This window comes from Pteropus alecto, unplaced genomic scaffold (genome assembly GCF_000325575.1).
Source record: "Pteropus alecto unplaced genomic scaffold, ASM32557v1 scaffold11, whole genome shotgun sequence".
NCBI lineage: Eukaryota > Metazoa > Chordata > Mammalia > Chiroptera > Pteropodidae > Pteropus > Pteropus alecto.
The window spans coordinates 5,902,740-5,918,892 of record NW_006431956.1 but is presented as its reverse complement, the minus strand read 5'-3'; the positions used below and the strand labels follow the sequence as shown (position 1 = coordinate 5,918,892).

Below are 16,153 nucleotides of genomic sequence, written 5' to 3'. Positions count from 1 at the left end.
GTACTGAAACTGTAGTGCTGCTTGAGAAAGATGAAAATTCACTCATATTCTAAGTTGTACTAATGGAGCAAAGTCCCCTCAACTATAAAACCTTGCCTTCTTGTTGTTGCCATGGAAATTTATGGTAGAGATCTAAGAACACCTGAGTGTAAGAGTTAAAAAAACTCCAGGAATCTTGGAACTAATTTGAAAAGATATAATGAAAGAAGCTGATACAAAACACATTAAGGTGGGTGGAAATTTATAATACTGATGGACAAGAGATGAACAAACAAACAAAAAACCAAATTATTGAGGATATAGTAATATAAAAGCATGACTTATCACCTGAAAGACCAACACAAATGTTTTTTGAGAGAACTTGACTAAGTTGCAAAGACCCTCCCCCATGAAATCACAGAAACAGATTCTTACCTCCTCTGAACCATCCTTCGGCTTCATGGGGTTAGCGTTGAGCAGCCCTACGACCGTACCCTGCTCAGTCTTCCAGAGTTCTTTGTGAACGTCTCCAAACAAGAACAACGACACATACCGTGTCAGGTCATGAAGATCGTTCAGTCGCCAGATGCTGAATGTTTTTCCCTAGAACAAATATTCACTCTTAATTTTAAAAATTTTTGTACAATGGGTTGTACTGTCTCCATTTATGGTTCAAGTATTATGTTGTGGGAAAATATATAAGTATCCACATTTAGATATTTTTTAAAAAACAAAATAATTCCAATAATATTGAACCAAGCTATTTCGCAGAAGCATCCCAGGATGGTTACAAGTTATGGCGAGCTATATAATATAATCCATCTTGAATATATAATCATCAGAATGTCTGTTAATCATAAATTAATCCTCTCTCTAGGCTTTAGTATTACCCTTCTCACTTTAGAGGCGATGAAAGGCAAGCCAGTAGCAAAGTTGTTACTGGAGTCTCTAATTCTCATGTCTAAATAGTCAACGGCATAGCATTGCCTTTCTAATCTGACACATACATGCACACACACACATGCACATACACAATCCTAAAAGGTCAAGAGGAAATTGTGACACTACCACTTAATAACTTACTAGCATATATTTAGTAAATATTTTATCACTGATTAATACATTATTAATATTAACAAGGTTTCAGCTCTATACTTCTAAATCTTTACTTAGCTTAGAAAAAAACAAAAGCATCATTAAAAAAACTGGTAGTATTTAACTGTAAAATTTCAGAAGTATTATTAAATATCTGAAGAAATGCAACTCAAAAGTGCTGACCACTTATAATATGAAAAACTTTCACATTTAGATATTTTTTAAAAAACAAAATAACTACAATAATTTTGAATCAAGCTATTTCACAGAAGCACCCCAGAGTGGGTATGGTTACAGGTTATGGTGAGCTATTGCCTGAACTCAAGTATTATAATTATTCTTTCATGGATTTGTACAATGCCTTTCTTGGAAGAGCTCAGATAAAATTTCGTAGCTATTATTTTAATGTCATTATAGCCAGTTGTGATGCAATTAAAAACTTAAATAAAAACCACTTGTTCACATTTACCTAGACAAAACAGGGCTAGAGCAGGACTCATAATCTAAAACTCAACTCCTGGAGTTAGCGCTCATAAAAAAAAATCCAGGGTTGGTCAAGATCTAAATTAGAGCATCAAATCAGTATTGAGCGTGATTAATCCTAAAATTTTAGAGCTGAGAGAGACGTTCCACATAATCAAAAGCTAGTCCTTTCATTTTGCAGATAAAGAAATAAGGTCCTTAAAGAAAGATTAAGAGCCACCCTAAGGCCACGCAGCTAGTTAAAGGGAAAATGAGACTTAGAACCCAGGTTTTCTGACTTGCCAGGACACAAAATAATTTTCCTGTTATGCCTCAGTAAACTGCGATTTTAAAACTTGTTAGATCCTTTGCAACAGCCATCAAGTTAAATATACCATACTGTGCTGGCACAGGTCAGCCTTTCCAGAACTTCCACAACTGCCGTCTCATACCTAGTAAAGCTCTCAAAGAGTCTGTGAGCTCAGCCTCTTTGATCATCTGCTCCCTTCTTCCACACAGGGGATTACGGTATCACAGAGGTAGCCACATGTCACCAAAAACAATGACAAGAGACATACAGTACCCAGATTGTCTTTAAACAAGGCATTCTTTACACTTAGCTCCCTTGGATACCAGCCAGTGATGATGTGGCAATTTGAGAACTTAATAGCAATTAGCTCAAAATAAAATAGTGATAGGCTTTGGGTTAACAAATCAGGAACATGAGTCCACATTGCCAGTCTGTGATGAAACAGCTAAGAAATCAATAAAATGGCTTACACTGTTACAGCTCTGTGGGGTGACTTTCTTCACTATAACCCCAAATGTCACCCAGTCTATTTCTTCGATCTTCTCACTTGTTATCTTTTCCTTGAGCTGAGACAATCTGATCAGTTTTCGGCCAGTCATTTTCTTGTTCATTTCTGTGGAGGACACTCGAGGTCGTCTGTGTCAAGAAACCAGCAATTAGAGATTATTCTAATAAGAGATTATCTGGCACTGTAGCAGGTTGATTAGAAGAGGTATTATGGGTAGAAATCGCTAACGTAAGATTTAAATTTCATCAGTTCTGAAAGAATTTCACAGATTCTACTATTTCTAATTAGATTTAAAAAAAAGATTTTCATATAATAAAGGCTTTGAATCTAGCTTCAATTAATATATTCTTGTTTCTAATGACTGGTCAAAACCTGGTGAATTTGCAAATTGTTTTTCTTTAGTAGAATGTTAATATCTGTTCCATGTTTGATCATATTCAAAGATAAGACAAAACAAACATGTCTTTTGACTCTTTCAGAAGTCTTCTGGAATAGGAAGCCCTAGAGCTAACTTTGAACAATGAAGAATATTTAGGAGAAATCCTTTACTTTGCCTGATTTCTGTGAGTTAATAGGTTACTATCCTTCAGAGTAATTTTATGGTCTGAGATTCAGGTATAACAATTAAAGAGACTCAAAAAATTCTGGCATCTCCTAAATTTGTAGGCCACTCAGTAGCTTTGGCTCAGCAGTTTCAGCTTGGTCTACCTCCATTCAATTCATACATGTATATTACTTGCATCTTAAATATCTTTTATTATCCACAGGGAGTTTCACCTAGGAACTGGTTGGGGAAGGCAGTGAAATCTCAGGAAGGACGTGTTTTATCTTGGGAAAAAACCCTGAAGCCCCTCAATGAGCTTTTACTATATTCCATCTCTCAGACTCTGTCTAAAATGTAATAAAGATATTGAATTTTTTTTTTTTTACATTTTGGAGAGTACTGAGTCTTAACACACTTCTACTGTATCACTGTATCCACAGTACCATACTGTAGTGTGGCAGCTACTTATTCTCGCCCTGCTTAATAATATACAGTTCAAAAGCTTGGCAGTTTTAGTTTAGATTGACGAGGGTTAGGGGTTTTAGAGGGGGTACACTTGGCTACTCAGACTGTACTAAAAGCAACCCAGTCTCAGAGTGAAGATTATTGCTCTGCCCTGGGCTTTGAGAGAGGTGCAACGTAGTGGTACAGAGCACAGAGAATTGAAAAGTCCAGTCTTTTCATCAAACTGATTCTGAGATTTATTCTTATTTTAATTGAATATCTTAATTTTTCCATGTAATAGATGCAAAGAACATTAATTTGCCTTAAAAGTTATTAGGAAGAAAAAGAGCATAGCTATTTTGCTTAACATCAATTACAAGATACTATTATCCTGGTTAAACTGCATATAAACTTTCTGTATTTAAAAATAATCTGTTTGTCAATTTCTAATTAAATATACTACCTGTCCATTTCCTTTTATGTATATCTTTACATACAAAAACAAGAAAAAGTCTTCCTTTATCATTTTACATGCAAATGTACTGAGTCACACCCAATGCTTACCGTCAACTTTTGTCAAGTTCCAAGAGCTGCTGGTGTTATGTGGATCTGCTGTACGAACACCTACTTCTAAAAGGCTCAGCCCTTGGGAAGGGGTAAGAGGCCTCTGGGCATGTGAGCAGACTGTGGGGGCTGCCACAGTTACTGACCTGAGCCTCAGGCCGGAGAAGGCTTCCACGGAGATCGGCTGAGCTGTTTCCCCAGAACTCCCAGGGGCCCGTGCACCCTGATCTCTAGTCACCCCAGTAGACTTGTTCCCAGGAGTCGTTCGGAGTGGTTGCAATGGCGCACCTGTCATCCTTGAAGGTGAGCTTTTAGGGTCTAGAAAATGAACATAAAACTTAAGTGCAAAGGAAACCACACTGATAACTACAACTTTTTAATGGAACTGTTGCTTTTTTAATCAACACATGCAATAACCAACTCTTGAGAGAACGAAGGAAGCCCACAAGAGCATTTCCATGCTACCCTCAGAATCTCTGCAGTGTAGTCCAGAAGAACTTTCTGCAATGATATAAATGTATTATACTGGTGCTGTTCAATGTAGTGGCTACCAGCCACATGTGGCCATCGATCACTCAAAATTGTGTTTCTAAGAAAAAGAATGTCAATTTAATTTAACCTAATTTAAATTTTAATGACCCCACACGGCCTGCGGCTGCTGTACCAGGCAGTGCCGCTCTGAGACATGTATGGAGCATTCACCGTGTGCAGGGCACTGAAGGACCAAGAGCTCTGCTTCAGGAGTCAATACTCTGTGGATATCTGTGCACAGGTCACATTCCACCTGAAGAAAATCCAAGATCTGTGCACGAATCACATTTCACCTGAAGAAAATCCAAAGTTCGCTCCCCTTTCGTTTCTGTTTCATTTCATTTCGATCTGTTCCATTTTCTTTGTGGGGTGGGGAGAGTTAGGGAGACCAGGCTAGTCTACTGACATGGTTACTTCTCATAATTTAGAAGCGTCTGATAATGCTCCAGGAGGTCAGAGAGCCTGGGTATTTTCCTTAGTAAAATATTACCTTATCTTAAACCAGATTTTTGTTTGGCCTCAGAGAGGCTTTGGGTCACCGCTCCCAAGCTAGGGGCCAGGGCAACCCGGGGCCTTAAGAATCTCTAGAGGCCATGCCCAGGCGCCACTCCCTCAAAGCCGAACTCTGGAAGCTGCTTAATAAAACACCTTAGTAATGCCAAAGTCCTAAGGGAATGGGCACTATTCACAAGTAGATACGTAACATATAAATTGTTGTCAAATAAATACAAACACTCAGAGGCTGCAACTATTGTGCCACACGGCAATGCTATTCAAAAGGGCCTTTTTGAACACATGTAGTCAATAAAATGTATTCTAAGCTACATTATCTCCAGACCAGTCTGTCTTCCATCTTTCAAAGAATAATCATTTCGGCCAAAATAAGGCAGTATAACAAAATCGATACATAGAGCTTATAAATCTGTTCCATTTTATTTTGTGTCTATAATACGTGTGTATTGAAATAGGCTTTTATTTGACCATTCTGGACTTGGCAAAAAAGCCTTTCCTAAAGAATTGATCCTCTCGTTTAATACAACCTGGTTTTAAACAAAACGTGACCACTTTATGAGGGAATCTGTACCTCAGTCTCACAAGCATGAAGATTCAATTTCTAGGTTGCTAGCATGAGAAATCAATCCAGTGGTTATACTTACTACAGTTCAAGTCAACTGCAGGACTACTGGGTTAAAAAAAATGTAAACCCATTAAGTATTTATTTAGTAAATACCTACTCTCTGCCTAAGGATTTTCTAGCCACTTTTGAGAAAAAGTACAGCATATGGTTCTCATTCCCAAGAAACTTATTCTCTCAATGGGTAGATTCATTCATTCATTCTCATTCTCTCTCTCTCTCTCTGACACACACACGCACGCACACACACACACACAGACAGAGCAGAGCCAGGGCAGTGAGAAACCAGGAGCTTCCAGTACCATACCTGCAGGTGAAATCTTTGGCATCCGAGCCACCCGTTTGGTTTTTGGTAGAGCGGGGATGTCAAGCTCTGCAGAAAAGCATGTCGACTCCTGAAATCTCTGAACTTTCTTCTCCTTAAGAGGTGGTCGTGGAGACTTATCTAGTTGACCAAAAATAAAAGAAATTAGTAAAGAAAATTTAGAAAGGGGCTCAACAGCTGTTTTACCAGGTACTGGATGCAAAAGTAATTTTACAATTTCTTAATAACAGAAACACATAGTATTCCTAGAAATGCAGTCTGATTACCAGCTGATTTCTGTGGATGGACTGGACTTGCAGGCTGTTTAATTGTTGCCATTTTTAGCTGTTCTTGTAAGGACTTCATTTGCTCTTGCAACTTCTTTAATTCATCTAAGGAAAAAAAATTGCCTTAAGAACCAGACCAGAGGAAATATTATACATGATGAAAAGTGCTGGACTTATTTTTGGTGCTCACCCGTCCCCCCAAAACCTTGAGACCCACAATATAATCACATACTGAGAACTCAGGATTCACTTTTGTACTTCAAAGGGGTCTCCTTAGAGAAATACACATTATCTTTCTAGTAATCAAGCCTCTAATACCAAAGCTAGTTATGAATTTATATTATAACAAATGCCTGTTCCTGAATTAGAAGAACATGCCAACCACTGAATCTTATTATAATTTACACAAACACACACGAAGATGCCAGGAATAAAAAAAAAAGGGCACTCTTCAAGGCTTCTGTTCAGGAACAATCTCCTGTACAAACAGAATGCAAAGTAGCTTTATAGTCTTGTCTCTGGCTCAACATGTATATAAAGCCCAAAGTAATATTTTCCTGGAATAAGCATGAAAAGTGTTGAGAGTCTTTCTGTGAAGGGTCAATTATAGCGGGCTGTCACGGATATAAGGGACCTTTGTATGCTAGAATGCTTGCCTTAAAAAAATGTATGATCTACTGAGACAATTTTTTTCACAATATCACATATCTCGACTCTTGACATAGCAGCTATCCTGATGAAAACTGTCAGCCTGGTGGTCTTCATCTAGTCTAGCATAACGAAATGAGAGAAAGCAAGTAGTGAAGGTACCTTGCAACTCCTCATTAGTTTTCTCTTCACTGCAAGCCGGAGCAGGGAGGACTTTGCTTTTCGTTGACTGCAATGTAGGAACTTCTTCCTCATCTGTTAAGTCCCCCATATCTCCAAAGAGAGTGGCTAAATTTTCCTTTTGGTCTTCAGTCTTTTCTATTTCTTCATCGACAGCCTCCTCTGTGTACGATTCACCGTCACCATCAGCATCAAAAAGCTCATCAAATGAGTCAGAATGACCATCATCCTGGGTTGAGGGGTGGCTCTCTTCTGGAGGACAATCCAAGGCTGACTCATTCTCCTCCAGTAGTGCCGTCAGCAGAGACAGTTCATCTTCCTCCACTGGGGGAAAAAGAAGAAAAAGGAGAGCAAGTAAGCCTACCTGAGAAAATGTCACTGCTAATGACAAGCGTAGTTAAGACATTCAACACTAATAAGGCAATTAAAATGACTGAAGATTCACCACTTTGCCTGGTATAATTATTGGTCTTATCTCTACCCTCCCCCTTCCCAAAGGAATTAGGTTAAGAAAGAAGGGGCCAACATCGACTCAGTGACCACACTGGGGCAGGCACTGGACTAGATCTTTTTCCCTTCTGCCAATGAGACAACTTCCTCCAACTTCCAAGAAATTCAACCCACAAGAGAATAATCAAAAAACACACTAAACACACATTTAAGTCCTATAGGCATATATTCCATTTTTTAACAGTTTGAGCAATATTTTAAAAATATAGGAAGATACAAAGAATTACATTAAAAGCATTCATATCCCATTACCCAGAATGAGCCATTACTAACATTTTGTTAAGTTTTGGGCCTTTACATGAAATAATTTTTAAAAAACATTTCAAACTTTTTAAAAAAAACGTACCATGCTAAAAATCTTATCCCAACTCTTTACCACTGCCTCAAAGCCCCACTGCAAACACTAACATAATTTGGGTATATCATTCTAGTCCATTTTTCATACATTTAACAAAAACATATAGATATTCATAATCAATACAAAGTATTTAGTTGTTCAAAAAACATTTACATAAATTATTTCATAACGTATGTATTACTCTGTACCCTGGTTTCATTCGACGTCGCATGTAAGATAGATCCAAATCAAAACATACACTTCAGTTTATTTCTTTCAATTGCTGTACAGTAAGGAGTCCATGATAAGACTGTATCATATTTTACTAATCCACCTTCCAATAAAGGACATACGGGCAATTTCCAATTTTTTCACATTACAAACTATGCTGCAATCATGTATATACCTTCTTGCACATGTGTAAGAGTTTCTTAGGAATACATATCGAAAACCAAATACTTGGATTGTCAGGTATGCACAATTTTCCAACTTCACTAGATATTGCCAAATTGTTCTCAAAGTGGTCGTACTCTTACAGGCATTGTATGGAAGTACATTTTCTCCCTGCCACCTCACCAGTACCTGATAGGTAACCCGATTTTGTGCCAATCTGATGGATGATTTAAAAAGGCAGCTCATGGTTTTGAATTGCAATTCCAGGATTACTGGTGAGGTAAAGAACAGCTTGTGTTTATTAGCTAGTTGGATTTCTTCTGTCTTATTCATTTACCTTGCTCATTTTCCTCCTATTTTGGCATTATTCCTTTATGAAATCAGAGGCCTTTAAAGAAAAAATGTTACAGATATTTGATCTACTTTCCTCACTGGAAAGACAGGGGCTGAAGTCCTGACAGGGTGGCGGCCTGTTCAGGATTGTGTGGTAAAACAGGTCAGCGCGGGAGCCTTGGTTAGAATGGAACTCTCTAGATCAGGAAACCAGCCAACATCCTTCCCACTGCTCTACACTCCCTTACCAGACAGAAAAGAGCCAAACTCAAGGCCCAGAATCTGATGAAAGGGTCTCAAGCTTAAAGTCAGAGGTTGCCAATGATTAGTTTGCTTAGTCCACAAAGACTCCAAGACTGTAGGGTGCAGCAAGAAAGAAGAGGCCATCAGGCTCCCTCTCTCTCTGTCGCGCTCGCTCTCCCTCTCTCTGTCTCTTTCCCCCTCTCCCTCCCTTTCTCTCTCTCTCTCTGTCTAACAACTCCTTACTCTTCTGCTTCTCTCTCATGCCCTCATGTTCCTTGACAAAATCTTTTTTATAGTGGCATGTGTTGTTATTAAATAAAAAATAATAATAATATACACAGAGTGATACAGGAATTATCCCTCAGGTCTAATTCAGTTTTAAAGGTCTATAATAAACTAATAAAGTGCTGACTGCAGTGGTCATCCACGTTTAAGGTATCTTATCCTACTCCAAGAATACGTTATCTTTTCCATATTTATCTTACGGCCAATTTTTTCATTTGTAATTCACTGTATTTTCTATGTACTTCGGTCTTTATATAATTTCCATAATTCTATGAATGCTGAACTTGGGAAAATCTTAACCCTGATTAAATCCAATAGACTACCACTTCCTTCCATGCCTGCAACCCAACTGGTGAACTTTCCTGGAAAGACTACCATACTGACTGGTTTAACTTTAAATATATACCAGCCAAGAACAGACAGACATTCAACAATGCTTTAAAATCCCCATACTTCCCTCATAAATTTGCCTAGCTTTTCTCTCACCACTTTGCACAGTCTCTCCTCAAATCCCTGATGCCTCCCCTTCCTCTTTACTCTTAGCTGATGATCTTGCCTCACATTTTACAGAAAAAAAGAAAACAAAAGAAAAAAGGAAGCAATTAGATTTCATCATCTTTCACTAGCAAATCTGAACATACAGTCTCTGCTTTCCCTCCTGTGACAATGGATGAAGTGTCTGGTCCTATTTATGGTCAATTTCCCCATTTATGAACTGGATCCCACTCCTCTCAGCTCCTCGAGGACTTCAGCCTACAATCACCAGCGTGCACACTCCTGCTTCTTCTCTCTCTCTCCTACGTCACCGATTTTTCCATTTTCTGGAGCATTTCTCTTGGCATACAAACTCATTCCAGTATTTCCCATCTTACCAACTACCGGATATTTCCCTACTTATTTGTTGTTATTATTTTGTTCTCTTTACTAGAATGTAAGCAAATGTTCTTCAACAGTGTATCTCTAGAACCAGGAAATGTTTTGATTTCATCTACACTGGATGAAATTGTGAAACCATGTCAACCAAATGAAATTTTATTAGATACAATGATTTCTTAGAGAACATATACTCATTCACCACTTATTTTCATTGACCATCCCATAGCAAAAAGTTATACTTTGTATTACAAAAAGTATCCTGTAGGTAAGTTATGATTATAGGGAACAGGAAAACAATCATTATACCAAAAGTGTAATCAATTTCACATATTATCACAGTGTGATGAATTTCAACATTTAGTCCTTTTTTTTTAAGGCAAGTATAATAAACGTGGATTCTTAAAAAATACATTTTCAGACATGAGCTCAATTACACAAGAAAAATAATGCATTTTATTTGTTATTGTCTCTTTATAGCCAGCACAATCAGTTTTGTGCGGCTTCCTGGCTAAGCTCAGCTAATTCGAGCAACATCTCTTTACTAAATAAATATTTTGCACACATCCCTGCAAAATGAACAAAACCAGAAAGGACTACAAGAATTTAAGTCAAATCTAGACTAAAACTACTTCAATAGGTTTCAGCATCAAATGTGAACTCTGAAGTCAGGCTGGTTGGGTTCAAATCCCTGCTCTGACAGTTTCACTTGTGAAGTTACTAAACATTGGTCTTTTGTCTATAAAATCGGTTGCTGTAGGATTAAGTTAGTTAATATAATTAAGGTTCTTAGAGTAGTGCTCGACACATTGTACACAGGCCAACCATCATTATTATGAAAGACGATCACTGTTGCCAGGAGGAGAAATCCCACCTGATTAAAACAAGTAGCATCCAGTGACTGAAGTGAACCAGTCAGACGATATTTGAGGGTAGGGTAGCTATTTTCACTATTTTGCAAGCAGAATAAGTAACAAGCCCACACACAAAATGGTGCTTTTCCAAAAACAAAGAAAAACTGAGAAAACTTCCAAGACTTACCATCCATGTTGTCTTGGGAACAGTAGTGAGAAAGAACTTCAAAGGAGGATCAGGTGCCCAGGAGACAGCAGTAATGCAGTAAGTATCTTGGCTGTGTAAAATCATCATTAGAAAAGTCACCTTTGATTCTCTCACTCTTGTATTGCATATCTAACAAATCCAGAATCCACAAATCCTAGGGGCTCTAACTGTAGAATTCATCCGGAATCTGCCCACCCCCACCCCCAATACCATCTTCCTCCTGGTATGCGAGCAGTCCCCTTTTTCTTGTCTTCAAACTATGGTTATAGAAACTTGGGTGAGGTACAGAGGAGTCTATATACTAGATTACATGGATAAGACAAATGGTGAAGAGTATTACTGCCTTAACTACTGGGGAATCTGCTGGACTATAAGCTCTTTGAGGGTTAAGCAGGAAGAAATCATCTTGTTCATTTCTACAACCAACCACCCTTCCCACCCAAGCAAACCCATGCATCTTATCCTCACATCCAGGGCCAACCAACAAGTGCTATGGGTTCTGTCTGCACAACATTGCTCACATCTTCCACTTCTCACCAACTTTACCACCAAAAGCCTAGTCCGAGCCATCAATCTTTTGCTCTGACTACTGCATTAGTTTCTTGTATTGGTCTCTTTGACTGTCTGTAATCTATTCTCCACACAAGTGCAATCTTTTCTTTCCTCAGTAATCTTTTAGGAGCATGGTATTCCTTTAATAAAAATTCTTTAATGATTTTCCATTGCCCTTAAAACAACACTTACAAAGCCTATGAGGCAATGGATCATCTCTTGCCTCCTCCTACTTCCTCATTTTTTCCGAGGGACCACTCCACCTATCTCTACTCTCCCTCCAAACATGTTCCACCAAGACACCTGCGTTCAACTTCTTGAATACACTGAGTGCTCTCAGGCCTCAGGCTCTTTGGAAAGTTGTCCCCTAGCTTTTTCTCACCTTTTAGCCTCCGCTTAACTCTCAGTTTTTCTGAGCCTTTCTATCTGGCGAGGCCCCAGAGACACCCTCTCATTTCTCTCCCTTTTCAGGACTTTACTGAATATTCCACTATCATATATTTAACTGTTACTTGTTTGGATTATAAGCTTCATAGGGCATAAGCATGTGTTTGGGGCCCCGTACGTGGCACGTATTCAATAATTATTAGTAAATCATAACTTTTAAAAAAACAAATGAAAGAATAAAAGAAGACCAAAGTCATGCATTTCACAAGCGTTTTAAAAGGTTACTTTCACAAAGAAGAAACTGAGTAATCGGCACCTCACGATGAATTTCAGCAGCGCCCCACAACTCCTCAGCGTTCAGACCTCCCGCTACCGCCGGGGGCTCGCCCGAAGCCGCTCGGCTTCCGACTCACCTACCCGAGCGTCCGCCGGCTCCGCGCTTGTCGCTCTCAGAGCTCTCTAACCTCTCTCGTAGACGGGCGCGGCAGCCTCTCTCCCCCGCCGCCCAAGGGTCACCCACACGCCCAGGCCTCGCTTCTTACCCGGCTCCGCTCCCCTTCACTTTCTACAGTCAGACGCGCCAAAATTCCAACTGGACTCCACCCCCAACTCTGACGTCAGACGCACGCCGGCTTGGGGCCGCGCTGATTGGCTACGTCAGAGCTCTAGCGGAAAAGACCTGGGGAGAGGGCGCGATACCATCCTTGCGTAGAGCATTCTGATTGGTTCACGGTGACCTGGCGCCCTGCTTGGTAGGGCAAGGGAATTTCCGGTTCGTGAAGCCTTGGGCTTCCGTAGGTAAAAAGTAGTGTTCTGGTGCCCTCCAGCACCGGGAAATGTAAGTATTTCTGTATGGTATTTTTACCTGAGGTCAGTCAGAACTCTGTTCCTAACACGCTCTGGGACTATGTCTTCTAATCTCAAGACTCATTTTCTCTTCATTGCCTCAGGTGTTAACAGGTTTTAGACAAAGACTTGGTCCGTACTCTAGGGATTTACAGTCTAATTTGGGAGATGTGAGATATGCCTGATACTAAGGTGAGCGCCAGTCTTGCTGGAGTGCAGGTAACAGAAGATGTTATGGCGCGAACGATTCTAAGACCCACTGAGCCAATTGAGATTAATTATGAGCCTTTATTAGCCAGCCAGCGACTGACTCTCTGCCACACAGGGTTAGAGGAGATCAGCCCCGAGCTTCCAGAGGAGGCAGCTTATAAAACCTCCAACTACATCCTTGAATAAGCAGATTACAAGAAGCAGAAGTTAGCTGTTAATGTTTTGTACAAAGATAAATGTATCTGGGGAACTCTCAGATTTAACAGGGCCTAGGAGAGTTTTATCATCTGCACCTTGGAATGTTGCACTTCTCCTGGGGCTGGTGCCTGGAGATATCACCCTGTAACTGAGTTATTGCTCTCCCGAGGGGCTGTCGCCTGGAGATACCAACTCCCTGAAACTGGAGAATTTCTACTTTTACAAGGAGACAAAGTAGAAACATTAAAATAAGTGGGTAAAATGAACTGTGTGTGCAATAGTCCCAGACTAGAAGAACTGAAGAAAAGGGACAAACAGGAAATATATTATGAAGGGAAACCTATTTGCTTTGGTAACCGATAAAGAAAAGTTACCTTTGGCAGGAAAAGGAGAGGACAATGGCTATGTTGGCAATATCTGGGAGGCTGGCAGAATTATAGAAATGGATTAGAAGTCTAAAAGGAGGAGCTTGTGTTGGACAGGAGAGAGATGATGAGTTCAGGCTGAAAGGATGCTGTGGAGATTTCAACAGATATCTTTAGAATAGTGATTGAAGATGGGGACGTATCAGGGTTTCAAGTGTAGGTTTACTGGATGTAGTTGAGTTCTCCAAAGTGAAGATTGTAGAAGTAGAATAAGTACATTTACTTATTCTTCTACCCTTAGGCCTAGCAGGAAGCAATGCTATTCTAAATCAGAAAACCAGATCTACTGAGACAAAAAGCTGATTTCCACTGCTTCCTCCCCCTTCCCCCCACACACATACCATGGACATCTGTTTACATCTGTCTTCACACCTTCTATGCTCAATGGTGCAAAACTCTAAAGTCCTATACCAAACTTTAATTTTTCCAACTACTGGACAAAGACCCTGTGCTAAACAAAATGTTATCTTTGCTCAGAGGCAACCCTCTACTTTAAGATGAGTGGCCCTTCTGAGAAAGATGAAAACCCAAGCTTCTTGATTTTCGTAACAGTATTGTCTTTACTGCCCAAATAAATGTCTATTTCTTTTCAACCAATCTAGAGTTTACTTTAAACAGTAGAGTATGTTCTTCCATCTAGTTACTTCAACTGATGTTTTCCAAAGGGAAGCCAGTAAAAAAATGCTAGCCTTGGTGGTTTCAATTAACTCATTAGATTGTTCAACACATTCCTTCTTGGTTTTGCTAGGTTAATAACTACAATACATATTTTATATATGTGAAATAACTACCCATGATCATGGCTCCATTTATTTAAAAGACAAGATTGTTACATAAATCTGTCAGCTAACTCAGAGTTCCTGAATCAATTTTTTTTTGTATTTCACATCTGTGCAATTACTTAACTAGAAAAAAAGAACACTTAAATTACTCAGCAATGACAAAATTTCATAGTAAGAGTACATATATCATTTCAATAAATTAATAACAAACTACGTAAGTCGAAGAATGCCAAAGAAGATTGCTAAATTATCTCTACTTTTTATTTGCCTTTCGTAGCAAAGCAGTTTGGGTACCTTTTGTTCTACTAAAATATTTGAATATTGGTTTATATACTTGATTCCTGTTAAACTTAAATGCTACAACTGTTTATATCAGCTTTCCTCCACTGAATTAATGATAGCATAATAAACTTGATATTTCATTAAAGACAATTCCAAGTTAGCCCTTTAATTATGGGTCAAATAGAAGTGTTAGCCAATCTTCACAAGAATCTTTATGATACATACAGTGCGTTTTATGTGTATTCGTATTAAATAATCTTATACTTCAAAGTTATTTTTCTCATTTTTTAGAAAATAATAGACTTTATTTTTTAGAGCAGTTACAGGATTACAGAAAAATCGAGTGGAAAAAAGAGTTCCACATACAATTTCCCCTATAATTAACATCTTGCATTATTAGTATGGGACATTTGTTACAATTGATGAGCCAATATTGATACATTATTAACTAACGTCCATAGTAACATTAAGGTTCACTCTTTACAATTATACATTCAATGGGTTCTGACAAATGTATCCACCATAACAGTATCATGCAGAATAGTTTCACTGCCCTAAAAATCCTCTGTGCTCTAACCTATTCATCCCTCCTTCCCCTCCCAACTCTTGGCAACCACTAATCCTTTTGTTGTCTCCATAGTTTTGTCTTTACCAGAATGTCATCTATTTGGAATCACAGTGTGTAGCCTTTTCAGATTGGCTTCTTTCACTTAGCAATATGCATTTAAGGTACCTCCATGTCTTTTTGTGGTTTGATAGCCCATTTATTTTTAGCACTGAATAATATTCCATTGTCTGGATGTACCACAGTCTGTTTATTCATTTACCTATTGAGGGGCATCTTTGTTGCTTCCAAGTTTTAGCAATTATGAATAAAGCTATTATAAACATTCATGTGCAGGTTTTGTGTGGACATAAGTTTTCAGTTCATTTGGGTAAATGCCAAGGATTGCATGCTTGGTTTTTCAAGAAACTGCCTGTCTTCCAAAGACTATTTTGCATTTCCACCAACAATAAATGAGAGTTGTTGTTCCACATCCTCACCAGCATTTGGTGTTATTGTTTTGCATTTTAGCTGTTTAATAAGTGTGTTGTGGTATCTCACTTTAATACAATTCCCTGATGAAATATGATGTTGAGCATCTTTTCCAATGCTTATTTGCCATCTGTATATTTTCTTTGGTGAGGTACCTATTTTGCCCATTTTTAAATTGAGTTTCCTTACTGTTGAGTTTTGAGAGTTCTTTGTATATTTGGATACTAATTCTTCATTAGATATCTGTTTTGTAAAGATTTATTCCCAGTCTGTGGCTTGAATTACTTTTTGTGAAAGGTGTAAGATCTGTGTCCAGTTATGCCAGCACCATTTGTTAAAAATACTATCATTTCTCCATTGAATACCTTCTTCTCCTTTATCAAAAACCAGTTGACTATCTGGGTCTAT

General features: G+C 38.7%; 2 protein-coding genes across 6 annotated transcripts in view; one reads left to right on the top strand and one right to left on the bottom strand.

The window, feature by feature from the left end:
• MCM10 (minichromosome maintenance 10 replication initiation factor) overlaps positions 1-12,585 on the bottom strand; it is a 29,521-nt gene extending 16,936 nt beyond the window's left edge. Inside the window, exons 1-8 of one of the 3 annotated variants that reach the window (XM_006906969.3) lie at positions 12,509-12,585; positions 11,007-11,097; positions 6,974-7,315; positions 6,164-6,268; positions 5,880-6,017; positions 4,053-4,224; positions 2,317-2,482; positions 415-582 (exon numbers count right to left, since the gene is read on the bottom strand). In XM_006906969.3, coding sequence (XP_006907031.1) covers positions 415-582; positions 2,317-2,482; positions 4,053-4,224; positions 5,880-6,017; positions 6,164-6,268; positions 6,974-7,315; positions 11,007-11,013 — 1,098 coding nt within the window. In that variant the 5' untranslated portion in view covers positions 11,014-11,097; positions 12,509-12,585. Of the gene's footprint in view, positions 1-414; positions 583-2,316; positions 2,483-4,052; positions 4,225-5,879; positions 6,018-6,163; positions 6,269-6,973; positions 7,316-11,006; positions 11,098-12,379 lie in introns of all 3 variants that reach the window. The other 2 variants (XM_015585659.2, XM_015585658.2) reach the window with 2 other exon arrangements.
• A 122-nt stretch (positions 12,586-12,707) lies between these two features.
• CCDC3 (coiled-coil domain containing 3) overlaps positions 12,708-16,153 on the top strand; it is a 169,366-nt gene continuing 165,920 nt past the window's right edge. For all 3 annotated transcript variants that reach the window (XR_001516441.2, XM_025043424.1, XM_025043423.1), the window contains exon 1: positions 12,708-12,804. The gene's annotated coding sequence lies outside the window, so the exon portion shown is untranslated. The remainder of the gene's footprint in view (positions 12,805-16,153) is intronic.